Here is a 21,887-nt window from a genome sequence, read left to right as displayed (position 1 = left end):
TCAGCGCGCAAAGCGCGGGACCCGTGGGTTTTTTGGGGCATCTCTCTTGAGATGACTAAGAGGTATTTTTCAGTAGGAAAAATACCTTTTCGATACTTTTATATTGCTTGGGGAGGGGAGCCAAATACGGGTGTTACAATACCCCCCCACCAAGCTTGGTTATACAGAGGATAAGCAAGGTGTAATAACTTAAAAACTATACATTAGCCAAGCCGATTAAAAGTAGATTAACAAGGCGTTATCATAAACCGACAAAACAAAACGAAAACAAATGATTAAAACAACGACACACTATTGGGCGATTTGAGAAATTTTAACAATAGTGAACACTAATAAAACACTTCGCGACAAAAATTTAAACAAACAAAACAAAACAAAAAACATTACGACCGAGCAAGGCGAGAAATTTCAATTCGGGTATCTTTTGATTGGGTTTGTAACGCGACGTGGCCTACCCGTACCAACGGGTGCGTGGGAAGGGGTTTTATCTCTAGTGGTTTTAGTTTGAATATCAGCCTTAGTTTTACTAGTAGATTTAGTTTTACAGGTAGTGTTAGCTGGGGAATTTAGGGTGTCATCGGTAGAAACGTCCGTAAGGTTCGAATCAGGAGGGACTGTTTGCAAGAGGTCGGACGTTCTGGCGTCATAGCGTTTTAGGTTTGTTACGTGATGGGTTCCTAATTTAACTACTTTGCTACCTCTCCTATCAATCAGAGAGTAATTAACGTCGGACGATTGTCCCTCAATTTCGTATGGGCCGTCAAAGCGTGGACACAGCTTTTTAGCAATTCTATCGTCTTTGTTAGACAAGGGGTGAGTTTTTAGGAGTACAAGGTCACCAATGTCATATGAAACGGGCACGTGTTTGGCATCGTATAAAGCCTTTTGTTTATCGTGGGCTGTAGCTCGAGCGGCCAGGACAAGGTCACCGATCATGCCGGAGCGACTAACAAGCTCCTCGACGTAATGAGCTAAGCTTTCTGGTTCAGCTGACCCATCCTTTTCTAACACTCTTTGCAAGGGAAGTTTCATATCCCTCCCAGTTAACATAAAATAAGGGCTTAGGCCCGTTGTGGTGTTCATGGCGGAACGCATCGCCATGGCGAGAAGGGGTAAATTTTCATCCCACTTCTGATGTTGGTCTTCGACGTAGGTTGCAAGCATAGGCTTAATAGTTCTATTTTCTCTCTCCGTCGGATTGGATTGGGGGTGATAGGTTGTGGTATTGCTAATCTTAACGCCCCAATCGGTACAAACTGTCTTAAAATATTTCGAATTAAACTGACTTCCATTGTCAACGATTAGTCTACGTGGAACCCCATAGCGTGTGAACACCTCGTCTGTCATTTTGCGAGCTATTGAGACAGAGGTCCCAACGCGGAGAGGAAACAGTTCCACGTATTTCGAAAAATTGTCTACGAAGACTAAAAGAAACGTATTTCGCTTAGAGCTTTTTGGAAGGGGACCCATCAGGTCCGCTGCTATTACTTCCCAGGGCTCCGTGGGTATGATCGTACCTAACAAGCCAGCCGGCTGTTGGTTAGGCGCTTTATATTTTTGGCATTTATCGCAGGAAGCCACGTATTTTATGCAATCCGCGGCCATATTGTCCCAGTAAACCGTCTGTCGCAATCGCCATAGTGTTTTCTCCATTCCGAAGTGTCCTGACGTAGGATGGTCGTGGAGTTCAAACAAAACATTGGGACGGAGAGCGACTGGAATTACTGGGCGCCAAGCTATAGGGTTAGACAAACGTCCCGCGTGTTGACAAGAGCGGCTTTCCGCAAGAAAATAAAGGACACCATCCTCTGAGACGCTATAATGGGGCGCTTTACGCATAATGCGGCGCGTTAGCTTTGATCTTGGCGGAAGGTTACCTGTCAACAAATACACTTTTAAAGGACCTAATTGTGGGTCAACGTCTTGGGCAGAAGCCAAGAGTTTAAGGTCGCGGAGTAGAGCTGGCGTAATGGGCGGAGTTGTGGCACAAATTACTGGATTATCCGATACTCGGAAATCATTTGTGTCTGTAAAACTGCAGATATCTTCGAATCTCTCTGATTCGGTGTAAGCGTGATCTGGGGTATCTATAGGGTTGCGCGACAACGCGTCAGCCACTAAGTTTTCTTTCCCTTTTCGGTGTACTACTTTAAAGTTGAACTCCTGGAGTTCGACCGCCCACCTTGTTAGTTTAGAAGAGGAGTTTTTCATTCGGGCTAACCATTGCAATGCGCTGTTATCAGTTACTAACGTAAAAGGAACACAGTCGACGTAATGGCGGTACTTATTAATACTCCATACGACTGCTAATAATTCTCGTTCCGTCGCATGGTAACGAGTTTCAGTGTCCTTTAATTTTTTACTTCCGAATGAAATAACTCTTTCTTTACCGCGGGGGTCAATTTGGTACAGCACGGCGCCTAGGCCTATCAAGCTAGCGTCCGTTCTTAGGAAAAAGGGGAGATCATAATCAGGAAAGGTGAGAATGGGGGGTTGGATGAGGGCGTCTTTAAGGGACTCAAAACTCTTTTCGCATTCATCTGTCCATTCGATTTTGGTAGTTTTGGCGCCCTTTGTGAGATTTGTCAAGGGGAGGGCCAACTCCGCGAAATGGTCGATGAACTCTCGGTACCAACCACACATTCCCAAAAAGGATCTAACCTCCTTCAGATTAGTAGGTCTCGGGTATTTCCTGATAGCCAAGGTCTTTGAGTTCTCAGTTTCTATCCCCTCTTCACTAACCATGAAGCCCAGATACTTAATCTTTTTTAGTAGAAAATTGCATTTTTCTCTCTTACAAGTTAATCCAACCTGGCGCATGCGCTCTAACACCTGCTCTAGTACTTCCAAATGTTTCTCTATCGTTTGGGTTTTTGTCAGAAAGTCATCGAAATAAATTTCGGCACGCTCAGTCAAAAAGTCTTTGAAAACAAATTCCATAAGCCTTTGGAAAGTCGCAGGTGCGTTAATCAATCCAAAGGGCATGACATTAAATTCGAATAACCCTTTGTGGGTTACAAAAGCTGTGTATTGTTTGCTTTCTTCGCTGAGTTCTACCTGCCAAAACCCGTCTTTGAGATCGAGGACAGAGAAATATTTGTTTCCTAGCAATCTGTCTAATTGAGCCCTAATTAATGGAATAGGATAGACATCGGGAATAGTTACGCTATTTAACTTTCTAAAATCTCCGCAGAAGCGAAAGCTAGGAGGCGGTGCTTCGGTAGTTGGATCCTTGGGAGGAACACTTTTCTTTTTAATTAGTAGGATTGGGGATGAGAAGGGTGAACTACTTTTCCTAATAATTCCATCTTTGAGCATTTGCTCCAGCTGTTTCTCTACTACCTCGCGTTTGGGAGGAGAGAGAGGGTAAGGACGTGATTTAAATGGAGTAGGATCAGTTAACTTTATCACGTGTTGAACTACGTTAGTTCGTCCTGCTTTGCCGGAAAATACGTCAGGAAAGCGATCGACGAGTTTTTCTATCTGATCTAAGCCCTGGTTTTCCTCTGGGGTCCTAACAATGGGTTCCTCCTCGGACGTGGCTTCTACTCTATCAGGTTCTAGGTCCTTACTTATTTCAATCTCAGCGGGAGAATGATCAGTGGCGCCACAAACATTTGAACCAAAACTTGTTACATACGATACTAGTGGGTAATCTTGTCCCTCATCCCGGAAAGTGTAGGTAAGCGTATGTGGCTTCGCGTGGAGGCCAGAATGAACGCTAAAATCCCACCCAATAATAATATCTGCTTCGGGGTTACGGGTGACGAAAAATTTCCACTTCCAAGCGCGGTCACTAATTTTGACAATGAAAGTCGCGCGTCCTTCCAGTTCAACTGGGGTGTTGTTAACGGCCTCTAACGGGGGTCCTAAAAAGGGTTCTAATTCTTCGTTAGGGGTTTTAAGACTGTCATACAATCTTTTCGACATCATTGTGACGTCTGCTCCATTGTCTATTAGAGCTGTGCCTTCCCATCCGCGAATAGTAATGGGGACACGAGGCCTAGCGTGGGTCGTCGCGGTACAGCAGCTGAGCCGCGGAACTAGGGCTTTATCTTTACTTCCCATTTCATCTACTTCTATTTTCGCGAGATCATCCCAGGGGTCAGTTTCGGGGACTACGGAACTCTTAATTTTGATATCGTTAGGGGAAACTTCGCTCGCAATTCGCGCGTTACCAATGGGTTCAATAAACAAGGTGGCCGAAGCGTGTGGTCCAGACCTAGAATTTTCTGGGGTCGCCTGATTGTCTCCCTTTTTGCCTTTGGCATTCTCTCGCCTCTTTCTACGGCAATATTTTTCCGTGTGATTGTCTCTGCCGCAGTAACTGCAATTACGGGTAGGACGCTCACTATTGGGGGCCTGTTTCGAGGGTTCGCCATCAGATGACGGGTGTCGTGAGTTGGCGCTTTGCTCTTCCCTAGATTTTTTATCAAAATTACTCGTTTTCCCTTTGTAATGATTATTGGTGCCCCTGAAATTTTGGGAATCATAGGCGTCGCATTGCGCCTGCATGTGTTGCGCTTCCTGAGCGGCTTCTTGTACGTCCGTGAGGGATGGTTCGTCCGCTAGTCTCATAGATCGAACTAAATGGGGATTTAGGCCATTTAAGACCCTTCTAGCTATTTCGTGTGACGTCATGAGGGGATCGAGTTGTTTGCAAAGCTGTTCTATTTCTAGAACAAAGTCTAAGACTTTCTCCTGGGGTTTTTGCTTTCGGTTATTAATCGAAGCTTCTATTTGCCTCTTATAGTCTCTTCCCAGAAAAGCTTGAAAAAATTTTACCCTAAATTCTTTATAATCTAAAACTCGATCCCTTTCACGGTCCCACCAAAGACCAGTATTCCCTTCGAGCATCAAAGGGACGTACTCTAAAATTCTCCTATTATCTAGGCGCTTCATACGCATGAAACGTTCGACCTCGTCGATAAACCGCATGGGGTTTTTGCTAGGAGCGTCCCCAAATTTGGGCAATGCCACCTGTATGTCGCGGCCAGCGTAAGCGGGTAATCCGGCATAGGGGGGTTCGAAATTTGGGGGGTGGCCTTGCTCTGCCATTTCTACATGCAAATTTTCGCGAGACGCGTTACTTCTAGATCTAGCGGTAGTGACGGGAATACCAGTGTAGGGGTCATAGATCTCCGTCGAATCAGAGCTAGATCTAGGGGTGTTTCCAGGTTGGGGATTAGCGAGTCCCTTGGCTAAGAATTGTTGAATTAATGCCTGACTTTGTTTCTGACTCTCCATCAGTAATTTAAGAGTAGCATTTATGCCTTTAATTTGCTTTTTAACTAACAAAGGGGCCATTTCTTCGCCGTCACTACTACTGGAATTTTCATCTGCCATTGTTAACAGGTATATAAAAATAAAGGGCTGAGCCTTTCTTTACGCGACAGTTAAATATAAAGACAGAACTTAAACAAAATATAATCGTCTTCGAAAATGATATAGCATCAAATACAAATAAAACTGTCCTCAGTGAGTTTTAAAATTTTACACCGACAAAATTAAATTAGTGGTAATTGTAAATTTTCTTACTGGTACGTTATCAGTTCTTTTTGGGGATTAGATGCCTTCTTCTTTCCGGCGTGGTTTTAGCTTCGTTGCTGGTTGGCGCTCGTAGTTTCCAAGAGGCGTTACGATCTGGTCTTCCGGTCCTTACGGGTAGCGGAGATATCGTGTACGGCTTATGGTCTTGAAAAAAAAAATCGGGCGGAATCCTTTGTCTTCAGCAGCGGCGGTCCACGAGGGTTAGGTTTTTCGGCGGGAAAAGGGTCCAGTTGGCTCCCGTTGTTCCTTTGTTGATTATTTTCGTTTTCTTAGTTCCTCCAAGAGTTTTTAGTCTTTTTGGTCAGCGTAGTAGTTCTTGGGTGCAGCATTCGTTTGGTAGAGTTTGTCCGTAAATCGTTTTACTTTGAATTTACTTTTAATGACTAACTTAAGTTTAATGAAAGCTGCCCCGCGCCTCCACCATATTTGTAGCGGGCAATCGCGTATTGAGCAGCGCGAGGGGGTTATTTGCCTTAGAACTACAAAATAATTGAGTCCAACCGCACGTTGAGGATATAAAAAAAAACATAAGTTTATTTACATGAATTTAGTCAAAGAAAAACCTTTTAACCTCTCTCAACCATCTCTTGGTTAGAACTGTCTTTTCCTCTCCCTCAACCCCGGCTTAACGCCTCTCGCGGACAAAAGGGGTTTTGGGATGATAGGCGAAAAAACTTTCCATCACGTGGTCAGCGCGCAAAGCGCGGGACCCGTGGGTTTTTTGGGGCATCTCTCTTGAGATGACTAAGAGGTATTTTTCAGTAGGAAAAATACCTTTTCGATACTTTTATATTGCTTGGGGAGGGGAGCCAAATACGGGTGTTACACCGTTGGTGTGTTATCAAGAATATTCACTTTCGCCGAGTGAAGAATTTGGTTAGCTCAGTACTTCTGGTCTCATCTCACTTCTGTTGCCGGTCACAATGGTCACCAATTCACCATTTACAAGTTACGAACATTGCAGTAGTGTTTATGTTCATCTTGATCCATGGCATGCTTAGGTTATTGTTAAATTAAAACGGATCTTGTATATATGTATATACACTTTTATCGGGTCCTTAAAATCAGTGAATAGTGAGTGGGGGTGCGAGCGAGATGGGCCATGGACACGACGGGCCCCCAGGCTATGTCACGTTTGCCGCAACCAAGGCTTAGACGCGTATACACCAAGAGCCATCCCTAGTTTATCAAAAATGCGATATAGGTACTCTGCCATTATTACACTACAGATATATATCATGTAGAAAGAGAGAGAGAGATAGAGTCCGTGTCCGGGAGGAGAGACTCGTGAAATTGCTTCCAAGGAGGTGTGTATCCATCTCTTATCATCCTCGTCATTGTCACCTTGGAGTGTTAACCGAGGATTTAAGAACACACCCGGCAGCTTGAGTCTACTCTAAGTTAAAGTTGATAACGAGATATGGAGACGTAACTAGAATCCCTCTCTCTCTCCTTCTACCAACCTACACTCACTTTCAGTCAGGGTAAAGGAACACATACTAAAAGAAAAAAAAATAACCATATTTTGTTAAGCCTATTTTGAAAAGGGGGGGAAACATATTGTTGAAAAGCAATTTGGTTAAATATCTGAAGAAGAAGAAGAAGAAGAAAGGATTGTTATGAAATTGACATTAACTCTTTATCGGATGTGTTGAGGGGATAAATACTTAAGTACTCTAGGAATTAATACCGTTCCTGGAAAATTATTAAAAGCGGAATTTCCCATCAGAAAGAATTGAGTCCCTTACAAGCCCCTGAAAGACTATGATCCATCGAAAATGGGCGAAGCTAATTTGAAAAAATTAAAAAGAATAAGGTTTTTTATTTTACGTCGACGTGTACTGTACCTCCCCCATTGTTCCGCGAGTTTAATTGATTTTGTTTTTAATTCGATATGTACTTATTAATTAAATCAGGGGGGTGGAAAGAATGGGTTCCTATCTAGTTGATATCAACCTGTACAATTTGGTTTTAAACAAACGGTTGGCCCTCCCTGCTCACTCAGAGAATCGCTTATAGACAGACACAACTCGAGTTCTCTCACCACTGAATGAAAACCAGTTTGCGTTCGATGCATGCATGCTTGCTTGTTCGGTGCAGCGCGCTGAATTTTAAATTTATATTTCTCTTTGAAAAATCCAAATTATAAAAAGGTCAACGTCGGGGTCAACTGACAAAAATTGCTTGTGCCTTTTTTCTTGCTTGCTTTCTTTCTTGAAACGTGTCACCGCGTGGTGGTGGTGGATTTTTTGGGACGTAATTTGGCCCCCGGGTCCAAAGAAATGTTCGGCGAAAAAAAGCGCCTCACCCTAGCTCTTCAAACGGAAAACACCCGCAGTTTTCAACTTGAATTATTACACCGGCATATTGGAGATTTATAGCTGAATTAAGGAAAAGTCCGGCTGACACTTACACCCCCCCCATCCCTTATTAATTTAGGGCTTTCAATCAAAGTGCTTTGACCGATTTGTTGTTGACCCAACCATCACCTCCCCCAAATGAGAATTAAAGTTAGGTTTATAAGTTACCGCGTTCTGACAATTTACCAATTGTAATATATTTCGCCCACCCATTCCGAGGTGCTAATCACTTTTATCCCTTATTGATTAACCCCTCGAATGACTTAATAATTATTCAACACAATTTATAATAACCCTATAACAACTTCTCTATAATAAATACAAAAATATATTAGTTTGTTTCTCAAGAAACCGAGTCAAAGAAAGTGTCTATGTCTATCCGCTTTTATTTCGCGATAATGACCAGGGGAGTCGAGATTAAAATAAAAAAAAATCCTTAAGGGAGTGTTTCATTCTTCCCAGAAATTAAAGGATCATCCATCTATTCTTTTTTACAATTAGCTTCTCATCATTTTTTGGCCAATCTAATTCCGGAAAGGTGCATGCATGCGCTCCTTAAAAATTCTCCCGTCCAAGTTCTCTCGGTCTTTAATGACTCTCTCTCTTTCTTACTCAGTATCAGTCTGTATGGACGGTTTATAGATAGATGGTCGCTCTCGCAGATGGTCTCCGTCTTCTCTCCTCTCACTCACTATTCCGGAGTGATTTACCGAGGTCTCTCTTACGAAATTTCGTGATCGTGTCGTTTCGCGGAAAAACGCTTGTCGGGAAAAGAGAATTACTTTTTTTTGTGATCTTATTTTGCGGTTCGTGATAGCCTGGGAGCGTGAACGAAACCTAATAAGTACTTACTTACTTAGCCATGCGAGCTATAGCCATTAATTTCGCGGGACTCCATATCTAACCGCGCCAGCCAACGTCCTATAACCCCAATTCTTCTACGGCTCTCTCCCAAAAGGACCCATCGGTTCCTGTCTGCACTAATTGTCAAGTATATTCTTGGCCATGATTTAATTTTCTACCTATATACGGTATGTAATCATTTTAAAGGTAGAGTTTCATAACGTGACTCCCAACATTATAGTTTTGAATATATTTTGTCAGACTTGAATAGACAGTTTTTAGATTAGGTTAACTTAAGTTTGATTAGATTAGGTTGACTTGGGTTTGATTAGGTTGACTTGGGTTTGATTAGGTTGACTTGGGTTGGGTTTGGTTAGGTTGACTTGGGTTTGATTAGGTTGACTTGGGTTTGATTAGGTTGACTTGGGTTTGATTAGGTTGACTTGGGTTGGGTTTGGTTAGGTTGGGTTAGGTTTAGTTAGGTTAGCTTTGGTTAGGTTAGCTTGGGTTAGGTTTGGTTAGGTTAGCTTGGGTTAGGTTTGGTTAGGTTAGCTTGGGTTAGGTTTGGTTGGGTTAGGTTTGGTTAGGTTAGGTTAGGTTAGCTTGGCTTGGGTTTGATTTGCGTACATTGCTTTGGGTCAGGTTTGGTTTGGTTATGTTTTGAAATTATGCTCGAATTTATTCCGTGACAAATTTTTGAACACATTGTCTTTAAGTATGTCTGAAGTACATCTAATGTCGGCACCCCTTGTTATCTGTAATACTTCTTCGCCATTAAGTCTTTCTTTGGAGGACTGTAGGCTGTTTTTAAGAGGCGTGTATATGTTATGTCGTGCTAAGACTATAACCTTCACGGTGGTTATCTCGGAGGGTGCAGCTATCCTAGTATAAGGAGAGAGAGAGAGATTGTCCGGGGTAAAAAGGGGTCCCATTAATTTTCGAAACTGATTTTTAAAGTTTTAGGGTTTAAGTAGGCGATGCTACGAAAACGAAAGGGGGAGGGGGGAGGAGTTGGAGAAGCAGCCGACGTTTTCTTTTGTTCATTTATTCCGGCCGGCTAAGATCGATCTGGGCAACATCTGCTTCTCCCAAAAAGAGAGAGCGAGAGAGAGAAAGAGAAAGGTATAGTTGAGTCGAGGGAGTGAGAGGTGTTTTTGTCAGCTTGAAACAAATTAGTATTAAGAAGAATGCCTTTTAATACGATGCCAGCTAGAGAAAGAGAGCGAGCGAGTTGCTCAGCCTTAGAACAAAGCTAATATCTTTCAACAAACCTTGTTTTTCATCCCTCGTTCGAGCAGACGCCTTTTGTCCAAGGCCACGCGTGTCTCCCCTCCCCCACTCTCTTCAAATGCTTACGAGGCTTAACACCTTAACTTGATATTGTATGATTTCACGTGTAATTAATTATGTTTATTACAAGTTTGAGACTGTGTAATATTTTAAGTATCGCAATTCGGGTCTATTTTATTTTGTGGGTGGTTTTGATAAGTTGGTGATTAATTAGAAAACTTTCAAATTTACATAAATTAATGGCAAGCAATCGCATTACGAGTGACAAATGAAACGAAACTTCCACCATACATGGCATGGCGTGTCCGCGTCCTCGTATCTATATGGTAAATGATGTCCCGTATCTTTGGCTCCCTCCCGGTAGGGGATGACCCCCCGAAACGGAACTTCATTTAGTCCAAAAAATGATTCTTTCTTTTTTTTTGTTCCTGATGTATGCTCGTTCGGGTGAATTAGCATGGGTCGTTTATTAAACGGCGTGACGCGAACATATGCGCCAATGAAAATAGCTTCTCACGGTCACCAGCGCAGATTCCCTTCGTCCCATCATGGATCATCCCCATCCTCCTCACCTACCAACCAACCGGGAAATAACTTCAACCCAAAGTAATCTCGTATACCTTTCCGCTCTCACTGCGCCCGCCCGTGGCTAACTTTGATGATAACTTCGCTTCGGGGCAATGTTAATATACTTCTTCGGTACAGCTCATCTGGCGTATTATACCTGGAAAAAGAGAAAATGTAATTTACTTGGGTCCACGGCGGTTATGATTAAAAATGTGTCCGTTGGATGGCATGGTCGCCATCGCTCGCTAGCAACTAAGCGAACCTTCCTAATTTGTCACTGTCCAAGTAAACTTTGCTAGAGCCTTCACGGGGTGGGTTGTGTAGCGTCGATCCACGGACATTTTCGTCTCTCTCTCTCTGTTTAATAAGAGAGATCCGTGTATGGCCGGAGGGCTGGTCTTCGGCGAACACGCGAGCCGAGACTAGTCTTTCGTGTATGAACCGAATTACTTAATTACCCCTCCCTGCTATCTAAGGGAATGGGAAAATAAAGCGCGGGACCTCCCTGTACATAAATCCCGCTTTTTTGAATTTTTCGACACATCCTATTGGGCCTCCCTTTCACCCCACACAGGGATTTCTAATTTAAAAATGGTTATCTCCCGATAAAATGTGTTTATTTAATCCGGGTGTGATATTTATTTATTTATTTATTTGTTTGTTTGTTTGTTTCTCTTTAGCTTTGGACAAATTGGGTAATTCTTCCTTGTCGTCTCGTCACTCGTACAATAGCGGTGGTTGTCACGCTCCCCAAGTTGAATTGGTACAACCTAGCATCGCTTTCGACGTGGCTTCTCTGATGTTGTTCGGTACTCAAGCGCTGCCCATCCGTTTGAAGATTCTCTTGGACCGTCTCTTTAGCGTCCTTAACCACGACGATGTCTCTCGCGTACTTCACGGTTTCGGATGGACGTACGAAGATTACGCCAGAGGCTACATTCTACAGGTAATTAAAAACTATATAGCGGTTAATTAATATTTTGATACATTTGAATGTTATTATTAGTAAGATACGTTATAGCCTAGTAAGGGTCAAAGTTTTAACTTTCTAAATTTGATGGGTGGACTTATTTCTTGATGAAATTATGAGAGAAACTTAAAGTTTAAGGGGGGCATAATAATTTGGTGGATGTGTACAGTTTTTGCGGTTGAAAGCTTTTTGGAGGAATTAAGGGGTGGAAGATGGCGGGGAATCTCATCCGTCTTACAAGATGGCGCTTAATTAGGCCTAAAAGAGTTAATATCGACACTGATCATTTTATATTATTTCTTGGGTTTACGTAGTCTGTCGGCCCGCCGCTAGCTACCACCCTGTATTCTTGTAGAGACAGCCACGTACTGAGGATATAGACGCTAGTCCTCGTTTATTTTAAAGCTATCCATCACTTTCCCGTTCCACCGTTAATTGACTGGCGGGCGCAATTAGGCGCTCGTCAACTGCGAACTCTCTTGAAGGAACATTCTTAAAAACTTACTTCGTGCAGCTAACAGCAGACTTCGTCCCGGTTTGAATAAGTACTTACTCGCGGTAAAGCGCCCGCGCGATCGAGGACCGACCGATCGACCAGCATTCATCCGACTGTCCCGTTCTGTTTTCTTTCTACAAGTTCATTAATTAATTAATCTAATTAACGAGAGAAAGATATTGAGACCAGATGACTTTGGTATATATACAGCTCTAAATTAACGTTTATAATGACAAGTCGCGCAATGAAAAAGAAACTCAAATTAGTTTCTCTCGTAATTACGTCTATTAAGATGAAAGTCGCGAAGTGTTTTAGCTTAACGAGAAAACTAGCTATGTTGGGAAGATAAGGATTTGCAGAAATTATTTTTAAATTACGTAATTAGTACGGGAAGAAGTCATCTGTTGAAAAAAGTCGTATATAGCGCAAATTGTTTTATTTTGGCCGAGCATTGACGTTGAGAAGGTTTGTCGGCGCCTTTTCCATCGCACCGGAAGCTAGAAATAATTAGGCGTGTCCTCCCGCGCATGCACGCCCAATAAACACAAGCATCACTCCCAAAATTAGCAACTGAAAAAGTCACCCTTGCGTAATCTAAAGTTGTTAGTCCATCATGTTCTTTCGACACGTTAAAAGTTAAAGCGCGTGATGATACGCCGCGCTATTATATTATCAGTCGGTGATTACACGGTGTCTTCTCTTTGAAAAACACGGACAGGATGTCCGGCTGAGTTACGTCCAAACCTTCAACCCCCTCTACCCACGATTAAGCCTAATCATTAGGCTTAGGTCGGAAAGAAGTATGTCACTTAATTGAAAGCTAGGAGTTTCTTGGAATAAATACACTTTTTAACGCGGCTTTTATATCATGGGAATGTTTCCCCACTTCGATTAATGTCCTTTTGTTGTCTTATTATTATGATTACGTGACGCGAGAGATAGTAAGAGAGAGAGAGAGAGACGCTTACACAATGGGTGTTTAATAGAATCATGGAATTACACATGTTACGATCATTATCGCTATAGCGGGAGAAGAATGAACCATTATGTTTGATCAGAGAACGGTGTCCGTGTCTTTTCCTACCACCATCTCCTCCTCCCCGCTGCCACCAAACGCACCAGCGTGCTAATTGGTTCTCTTCACGCGTCAATGACGTTAGGCTCGGTTTCGCGTCTCCCTCGCGACATTTTTTAACGGCGTCCTTCTTTGACGGTATTAAGTACAAGGCGGCAGACAAGCTAGCCAGCCATCTCTGTAATAATCTTAACGCGCTTGTAATGGATAAGCCAATTAAGCTCCCTTTTATTCTAAACACGATGTCAAATTAAAGTGTGACGTCATTTTCAACTTAGTCGCGTTCGCACCGACAAATTAATTTTAGACGCAAATTCCGACTTATAAATCTGCGCCAGTTATGAATTTGTTGGTGGTAGGTGGTTGCTGGGAATGGGGTAATTGACACGTATTTCCGTGTATCTTTTTGAAAAGGGGAAAAATGAGTGTTGTTGGGCGATAATCCGTCGTTCACGTATGACCTCCCTTTTATTACAAAATTACAGCCTTTAAAAATGTAATGATTCTAGAAAAAGAGAGAGAGATTAAATTATATAGTTATCGAAATGATAGGAGGAAAAAAATTGGGGGCAAAATCATACAATAAGGCCGATCGTGTCGTGAATGTACATTAATCAAGGCGCTGTTACTGCCGCTTCAGACTTTTCTTTCCTCGCTAGCTGGTCAGTTGGATAAATTGGCTGGCCCAATTAACTATAGAGTACGTATACCGTTCCACGTTGGACAGTGAGTGTGTAGCTGCAATAATATCTTGGACACGTTAACAATTTCTTATTTCGCTGCTGTTTCTCCCCAAATTTACCATTATTTATTTTATTTTCTTCGACGTTGGAGTGGCTTTTAGTCCCGCATTCTATAGAATAGCGACTGATGTCGGTGGTGGGTGAGTTAAAGAAAGGGTTGAGAGAGGGGACGCTACTCTAGTGTTTACCCAAAAAACGCGTCTTTCCGGATGGTTTAAGTTCAAGCGCGTCATTTTCAAGAGAACAGAAGGAAAAGAAAAAGAAAATGCGTTCCTTTCTTTTCTTCTTTATTGTTATTCCAAATGGTTTTTGGCCCCAGAGCACTATTTTAAGAAGTAGTTGGGTAGGGGTGGACTACCTACCAATACCGTCCCTATTTTTCTACCAACACCAACAACAAGAAGAATCCCTAAAAATTCTTTAAAAGTTTCGACAGACAAATTCTTTTACGTATACGAATGCGTTTAATACTCTCCAGGAATATTGAATTGAATGGTGACAAATAACAGGCGAATGTTAGTTGCATCGTGCCAAGTGATGGTTTTATAATATTCTTTGGGGTAAGATAAATGTATTTACGAACTTTATACAAATACGGGGACAAGACAGGATGGCGGCGTAGCTAGCTAGGCCTCTTGAGAATTATTTCTTCTAGGAAGCCCGGGAAGCTACGTTTTCTGGCCAATGTTTGTCCTCCTCTTGTCGTTGACGCGCAGCCGGAGATTCTTCTTGGTTCTTTGGCGCACCTGCGAACGACTGACTCTGTGACGGCGTGTTTAGACATCCCACGCGTTTTGTCAGCCGTCGAAAGCTAGATAAAAGGTTTACCCCCCCCTCTCCATCCCCCTCCTGCAAATTACCGCGTGCCAAAATGGTTGGTCCACGTGAGTTCGTTCACGAACTACAGCGAGGTTATTTCTATTTCATCGAAGATAGTTTTGTAGAGTCTACAACCATCCAATCTATTAAGCTTTACATTTCCAGAAATATAAAAGCCAAGAAGAGAGAGGCGGGGAGAAGGTTGGGGGGTTGACAAAGGGTTTGTTTATTCTAGGCTCGACATCTTGTTTATTCGACCTCCCCGCGTCGGTTGACACGCGTTCTCTTTAGAATTCTTACTTCTCTATACTCTTCACGGACTATTTTATTTCTTATGACGTTTAACATCGGGTATTCATCCGCACCGTACCACGAAAGTATTTAACGGTGGAAGTGCCTATAGTTATTCTTTCCTCGGCCCCCATCATGATTTTAAGCCGTCGGGTCGAGCATCGAAAAGCGTTCTTCTGTCCTTCGCGCGCGCTTCCTAGACGTGTTTATTTACGCAAGGACATGGCGTTTTTCTAGGCGAAAGCGCTAGAGACGCAAGCCAGATTCCTCCATACTCCTCGTTCCCCGCTTCCCGCTTTCTTGGCGAAAAGACATTCTCCCCCATTCTCCACTAAGAGGATAGGGGGAGACGCTCCAAAAACGGAATATTGTTTAGGTGTACGAACCATCAGCGTGTCACACACTCGATGTTCAGAAAAAAATCTGCCCCCGTTTTCATCGTGTCATTTTGAGAACTTTTTATTTAAGGCTGTTATTTGACTTTTATCCCAAAAAGCTTTTGGGATGGGAGTGAAAGTCCATTTGCTTTATGTACTTCTACCGAGGTGGTCCCAGAAAACGTTTTGAGCCCATTTAAGACCAATCTGATAAAAAAATATTATAAAAAGGCCCACCAAGTTGATTTTAGATTCGTATAGGAGTGGGGAATGCGAATCTCAAGTGTTTTCCGAGCTAGGAATATGTTCAGTGATGTCGATTTAAAATAAGAATGACTTACTAGATGATTTATTTTGGTCTTTTTTTTTAACAGGATACTGCTGGCAATGTCCTGGACAGATGGATTCTTGCAACCCGTGAAGAAGAGCCTCTAATTCTTCAACAGTTCCTGAGATTCGGCGAGACTAAAGCCATCGCTCAACATTTATTACTCCAAGAGACCGTTATCACAACGAGTAGCACCACCGCCCCTAGCGGAAGTGGCTCCGCCGACAAACCGGAAGGCGGTAGACCGTCATCGGTGCCCAGAATGGGACATCACGACTCGGAGATTAAAAAATTTATCGAACGTACCAATCGCGTGACGGGTTCGGCGCTATTTAAACACGCCGCCTTATTAGCGGCCTCGTCGGCCAACGCGAACCCGACTACTTCCGTAAGTACCAGCGCCTTGGCGTCAAACGTCACCGTTTCACCGACTTGTAACAATTCGACTTTACCAACAACTTCGACGGTTTCGTTGAGTTCTTTGAATTTACCGTTGAATCGGGCGCGCCCCTTTCGTATACCGTCGAGTGTTAGTTCGACTCATTCTTTATCGCCTCCGGGAGCGGGTTCGCCGACTCCCGGTGGCTTGGACTGTCGCAGCCCGCTTCCCATCCAGTCTTCCTCGCCCTTGAACAAACTACAGAACATGCAACCGTGCGATTTTCGACGCGATAAAATGATGGTCAGCCCCGATTCTCGCTTGATGATGGAACCCGGTTCGTTGATATCGAGTACCCAACACGCGACGCCTTTGTCCTCGCCCACCTCGTCGGCGCCCACCATATCCAGTATGCACTCGGTATCCGGCGGAGGGTACGCCAACCATTTAGCTTCGGTTACGACGGGAATGTCGGACACGAGCGCGACTGACTGCGAAACGGACGATGATAGTGGACACGCCATTAACCTAAGTCGTTCATCGAACCCCGGTGGTGGCGTTTCCTCTCATTTACACGACTCTATCTACGCGGCGCGCAAAGTGCGCCATCTGAGGAAGTCGGCCAATCCCATGAGGCGGCGCTGGAACCCGATCGTTCTCAGTACTTTGACAACCAATCCCGCCACCGGCAAGAAACGCGTTCAGTGTCACGTTTGCTTGAAAACGTTCTGCGATAAAGGGGCGTTGAAAATTCATTTCAGCGCCGTACACTTGCGGGAGATGCATAAATGCACCGTCGAAGGTTGCAACATGATGTTCAGTTCGCGGAGGAGTCGAAATAGACATAGCGCCAACCCTAATCCTAAGTTGCACACTCCCAATTACCGTCGTAAGATTAATCCGCACGACGGTCGCTCGGCCAACCCCTATCCCATCATTCCACCGTCGGCTCTTCTCAATTTGCATAATAATAATAACAATAACAACAACAATCACGGCGCCATACCCGGACTCGGACCTTTGGATCCCGATAGACCATTCCTGTCGCTAGAGGAAGCCGTTCGAGTTGAAAGCAAATTGAATGAGGAACTGAGACGGAATAAAGAGGACAACAACAATCCGGGTTCGTTGACGGTGTCGCGAGAGCCGTCCTTAGGACGCGAATCTAGAAAATCTTCTCCCGAGCGTTCTCCGCCCGCCCTTCAAACGGTTGATGGCGTACTAGCGCTAACGAAAAAACCGCGACTGAGCGGCTCTAATTTCGAAGAAACTTTATTACAATGTCACCAACAACTACAAATGCAACACCAAAACAATTTACACAATTTTCAACGTAATTTCCATCAAGAGTCAACGACGCCGAGCTCGCATCCGCCGGCACCGCAACAACAGCGAGCTCGTTACGAGGGCGAGGCTGATGTCAGTAACGGCGCCGAGGAAGGCATGAATCTGTCGCTGAAAGATCACCAAGAAAACAATTCGAATCGCAACGTCACCAATTCGAGCGCCGTTAGTAAAGGCGTCAGGAAACGAAAGAGTATGAACCCAACGAGGTGCACGGCCGTCACTAGCGACGACGACTTGGAGTACGTCACGACTGACGACTCGTCCAGTGATACTTATATCGATCACTTGGACGAGAACGGCATGCTGAATTCGAAATCGGACGATGATCTTGACGATGACGACTTGCTGTCATCTGACGACTTGGGCGATGACAGTAAAGACTATTTTTACAATCGAAACACTCACCTGTACAAACGAACTTTATCCAACGAAGAATCTTTTAGTAAACCTAAAGAAGAGGTTGTTAAAAACAACGACCCGTCAACTCCTATAAGTTTCCCTCCTCGAGAAGCGCCCGAAATTAAACTCGAAGTGAAAGCGGACGATCAGCGTGACGTTGAAGTAAAAGACCAATCACCGACGCCTAAACTCGAAAAGCCAGACGAAGGTGAAAATAACGAGCGCGAAGAAGAAACGCGGGACGATAAAAATGAAATGAAAAGTCCTCGGGCCTCGTGTCCTCCCAACGAGAACGAGATGTCTGATATAAACGCGCCATCGTCGGAGAACCCCTTGAGGCACTTGGAATCGTTGTCGCTGGGCGCTTTCAACAATATGGCTAAATCTCGGGGTCATTTCGGTTCGGGCTTACCGATGCAGACGTCCAGCGGAGTGTCCTTTCACGCGCCGGGCCTCGGTTTGGCTTCGTCATCGTGCGGCGGCGGCGGTGGCTGCGACGAACGTCCCCGCAGCGCTTCAGAGGTAGTTGGTTCAATGTCTAATGTTTCAACCCTTTGCCCGCAGAATGCGAATTCGAGCGACCAAGAATCTTACTCGGAACAAATGTCTTTGCTTCCCGCTTTCAGAGACGCTTCGTTAGTGGGCTCCCTCGAGATCCCCGTCGACAAAGAAAACCCACGAAGATGCACCGCGTGCGGCAAGATCTTTCAAAATCATTTCGGAGTTAAAACCCACTACCAAAACGTTCATTTGAAGTTGATGCACAAATGCACGGTCGAAGGCTGCAACGCCGCTTTCCCTTCCAAACGAAGTCGCGACCGACACAGTGCCAACTTGAACCTCCATCGAAAACTGCTTTCCACTTCGAGCGACAAGGGCTCGCCCTTCTTAGACAAGAGCGCCTTGTACCCGTACCACTCGGCGGGCGCCCAATTGCGCGACGACTTCTTCTCCAGACTGTACGACCCTCAAGGCGCCTCCGCTCTGCAACCGTTAAACTTCGCCGATATCTACCCGGGACGTTTACCGCCTTGCAACCCGGAAGCGCTGGTGGCCTTCCCCAACCATTTGGGCCCGCTTCCTTTTCACCCGGCTTTCATGACGACGCCGACGTCGACGTCGCGCTTGACCGACGCTTTAGGAGGACTGATTCCCGGTTTAGGGATGAACCCCAACGCCTTCTTGCCCGGTTTGCGCGGAAGCAAGGAAAGCCCTTCCAGTTCCTTAACGGCCACGCCGAGTCCTCGAGCCCCTTCCTCTTCCCAACCCCCTTCGCCCGCCCTCCTACTAAACAAAGACGATAACGCGACGGGCGACGGCCACGAACATCGGCTTCTGTCGTGCGAATTCTGCCCCGAACAATTCCGCGAAACGGACACCTTGAGGGATCACTACGAGAACTATCACGCGCGCGAATTGTTGGCCAAAGTGCAAGCGCGTCCTCCTTCCTCGGCTTCCGAAGACGCTCGCGACGATAATTCCGAGCGGGAAACCCAACAAAATGCACCCACCGAATCTAAGATGGATGACGACGACCACAACGAGCCACGACGACAATTAACGAACTTAGAACTTGGTCAAGACGAAGATGAACGAAATAATTCTTCCTAACGCCGTATCTATACCAACCTATCTTAACTGGCCGTGTAAGTTCGATCGTTATATGTGCCAAGTCACTGAAAATCATCAAATTATAGAAAAATTATACTTAACCCCCTACTTACTCGCCCCCTCCCTGTTTGTCTGTCTGTTGGGCCGAAATCTCTCGGTGCTTGACCAGTTAATTAGCTACGTGACCTCAGGAACAGTTAGAATTTTCTATAACCCCTTCCCTCCCGAGCAAAGCGCGCGAGCAACGTTCGTCTCGAAAGTTTTATCAATCAATCTCCTCGTCTTTCAATACTAGTTTCCCATCAATTCGAAATAAACATTGAACACTTCAATTTAAATGGGAAAAATAAAATTAAGGTGAATTTATTTAAATGAAATGGGAGAGACGTTGAACTCCTATAGAAGAAAACAAACAATGAACGAGTTGTTGAAAGAAACACTTTAATTGGTGCCATTTCAAAATTAATTCCGACGTCTTCCAAATTACTTTTCAATCCCCAATTCCCGAATAATTAGCGCCATTAATCGAGACGAGTACCCTTAATTACTTCAATGGCCAACATTGAGTAATTTAATTGGTGAAATAAACAAATTACTTACTCTTTTAAGGAGAAAAGTGTAAACTCTATAATGGCGTTGATTACTAGCGATTAAATTAAAGACTAACCCTTCTTCTTTCGTTAATTTTTCGTCTTAAACGGAGTAACTAGTCCCTTTCCACGTCCTTAAAACCCCCGCCGCTATTTAGTTTATTTGTTTCAAATATTAATTTATTCTCCCCGAACTCCCCCTTACCCCAAAGAACAGTCTGTACTTAAATTTAAACGAGATAATTAACGATGGAATAATACAAGAACGTTAGGTTAGGGTTAGTCGAATTTTATTATTACAGTATTATTAATTACGGCGGTAACTATTTGTTGGTAATTAAAAGAGAAGAAGAAAAAATAATAGTAATTTAAGAAATATATAATTACAAACTATATGTTAAAAGTGTTTCTCATGGCCCGGCCCATACATACCCCCACCACGCGAACAAAAATTAATTTAAATACGTTAAGCTTAGTTTTCTTTTTTTTAATTAATTGTTATAATTAAATATGAATAATTAATGGGGGGGAAAAGAAATACAACCTCAAAAATTTAATCGAGATTAAATTGTTTATACACGGGGGTGATATTTGAAAGAAAATCCTCGGTTAAAGAAAACTAAGGAAATATTATTAGGGATGTACAAAATCAAAGTTTAAAAAAAAAGACAATTTTTTTGTTTTTAAATTAAGTTTATTTTTAAACTTCGTATTTTTGTTGGCTTTTCAATCTCGCTCTCTCTTACTCTCTCACTCACTCTCTCTAAATCTCTCTATGAACAAAATACAAAAATGGCTACTGAAGAGATTTCTTTATGCCGTGTATACTGTTGTATAAAAAACAAATTAAAAAAACAAAAACAAATTCCCAGTTAAGTAAAAAAAAAATTGTGAGACTTTTCCTTTAATATAATATTTATTGTGATACTTTTTATCGTCTGCTAAAATGTCCTTTAACCCTGAAAGATTTTTTAGGGGAAATCATGGGACGTTTCCCACATTTAATTGATGTTATTTTAACGTAGTATTTAAGTTAATTTAGTTTCTTTTCTTGATTATTTAGAGATAAATTAATGCATGCCTAGTAAACCCTAAGCCTTGTCGCCTGAATTTACGTTGCTTCTCTGCCAGCTTCTATGAAGTTTGAAGATCTTCGGAAAAGGTAAGATTAACGTAACAAGTAGTGTATTATTTTCTCGAGTCCCAAAAAAGTAACTTTGACCCCGTTGTTTGTTGGCCCCCTGATTATTTTTGGAGCGGAAGTAGCCGGTCGGGGTGTAAAAATAGGCGTGAATGATGGCTAATGATCCAGCACCCCGTCTTAATCAAGGCACTATAACCGCTATACCAACATTTCCCGGGTATCATTGACCAAGACACGAACGACCTAATAAACGGATACACGGTTTACTCATTAAATAAGATATTGCGCGCGGCAAAGAACCCCAAAAACGTTGTCGTGGCCCCCCGAGCTTTGTAACTTCAAGCTCATTCTGGCATCCAGGTGTAAAGTGAGGACTAATTACGCCTAGAGCTTAATGTCTTTCCTTTTGAAAGCGAAACACAACCGGAAATGTTATATTATCCAATGAATACTTTCGGTTAACACCCATGAGTTCGTCAAAAGATGCTCTTAATATATTCTATTGAGTTAAGGTTTAGTGGGAGGATTGTCCAACTTTTTAAACAACTTATTTAGGACTTTACAAAGCGCTAGGCCTAATTTTCCAAAGTTAAGCCTTGAATAGCGGCTTGTTACTTCCATTGAGTTCAGAACATATATCTTTCTAGAGTTCTATTTGGATATCGGGTTTTCGCGCTCGCGCGACCATCGTTTTTGAAATTATGGGAC

At 43.4% G+C, this 21,887-nt stretch overlaps 1 protein-coding gene across 4 annotated transcripts in view; it reads left to right on the top strand.

The window, feature by feature from the left end:
* The window catches only part of LOC149692638 (uncharacterized), a 108,053-nt gene extending 87,105 nt beyond the window's left edge, over positions 1 to 20,948 (top strand). For 3 of the 4 annotated variants that reach the window (XM_089868460.1, XM_089868459.1, XM_089868461.1), the window contains 2 exons: positions 11,291 to 11,556; positions 15,756 to 20,948. In XM_089868460.1, the coding sequence (XP_089724586.1) occupies positions 11,291 to 11,556; positions 15,756 to 19,445 (3,956 nt within the window). In that variant the 3' untranslated portion in view covers positions 19,446 to 20,948. The remainder of the gene's footprint in view (positions 1 to 11,290; positions 11,557 to 15,755) is intronic. The other variant, XM_089868462.1, reaches the window with a different exon arrangement.
* Positions 20,949 to 21,887: the final 939 nt, after the last annotated feature.

Source organism: Phalangium opilio, unplaced genomic scaffold (assembly GCF_054372755.1).
Source record: "Phalangium opilio isolate 3A_F unplaced genomic scaffold, DU_Popi_V2 ptg000024l_1, whole genome shotgun sequence".
Classification (NCBI taxonomy): Eukaryota; Metazoa; Arthropoda; class Arachnida; order Opiliones; family Phalangiidae; genus Phalangium; species Phalangium opilio.
Note: the sequence above shows the minus strand (reverse complement) of the source record. Positions and strands in the feature narration are given on the sequence as shown.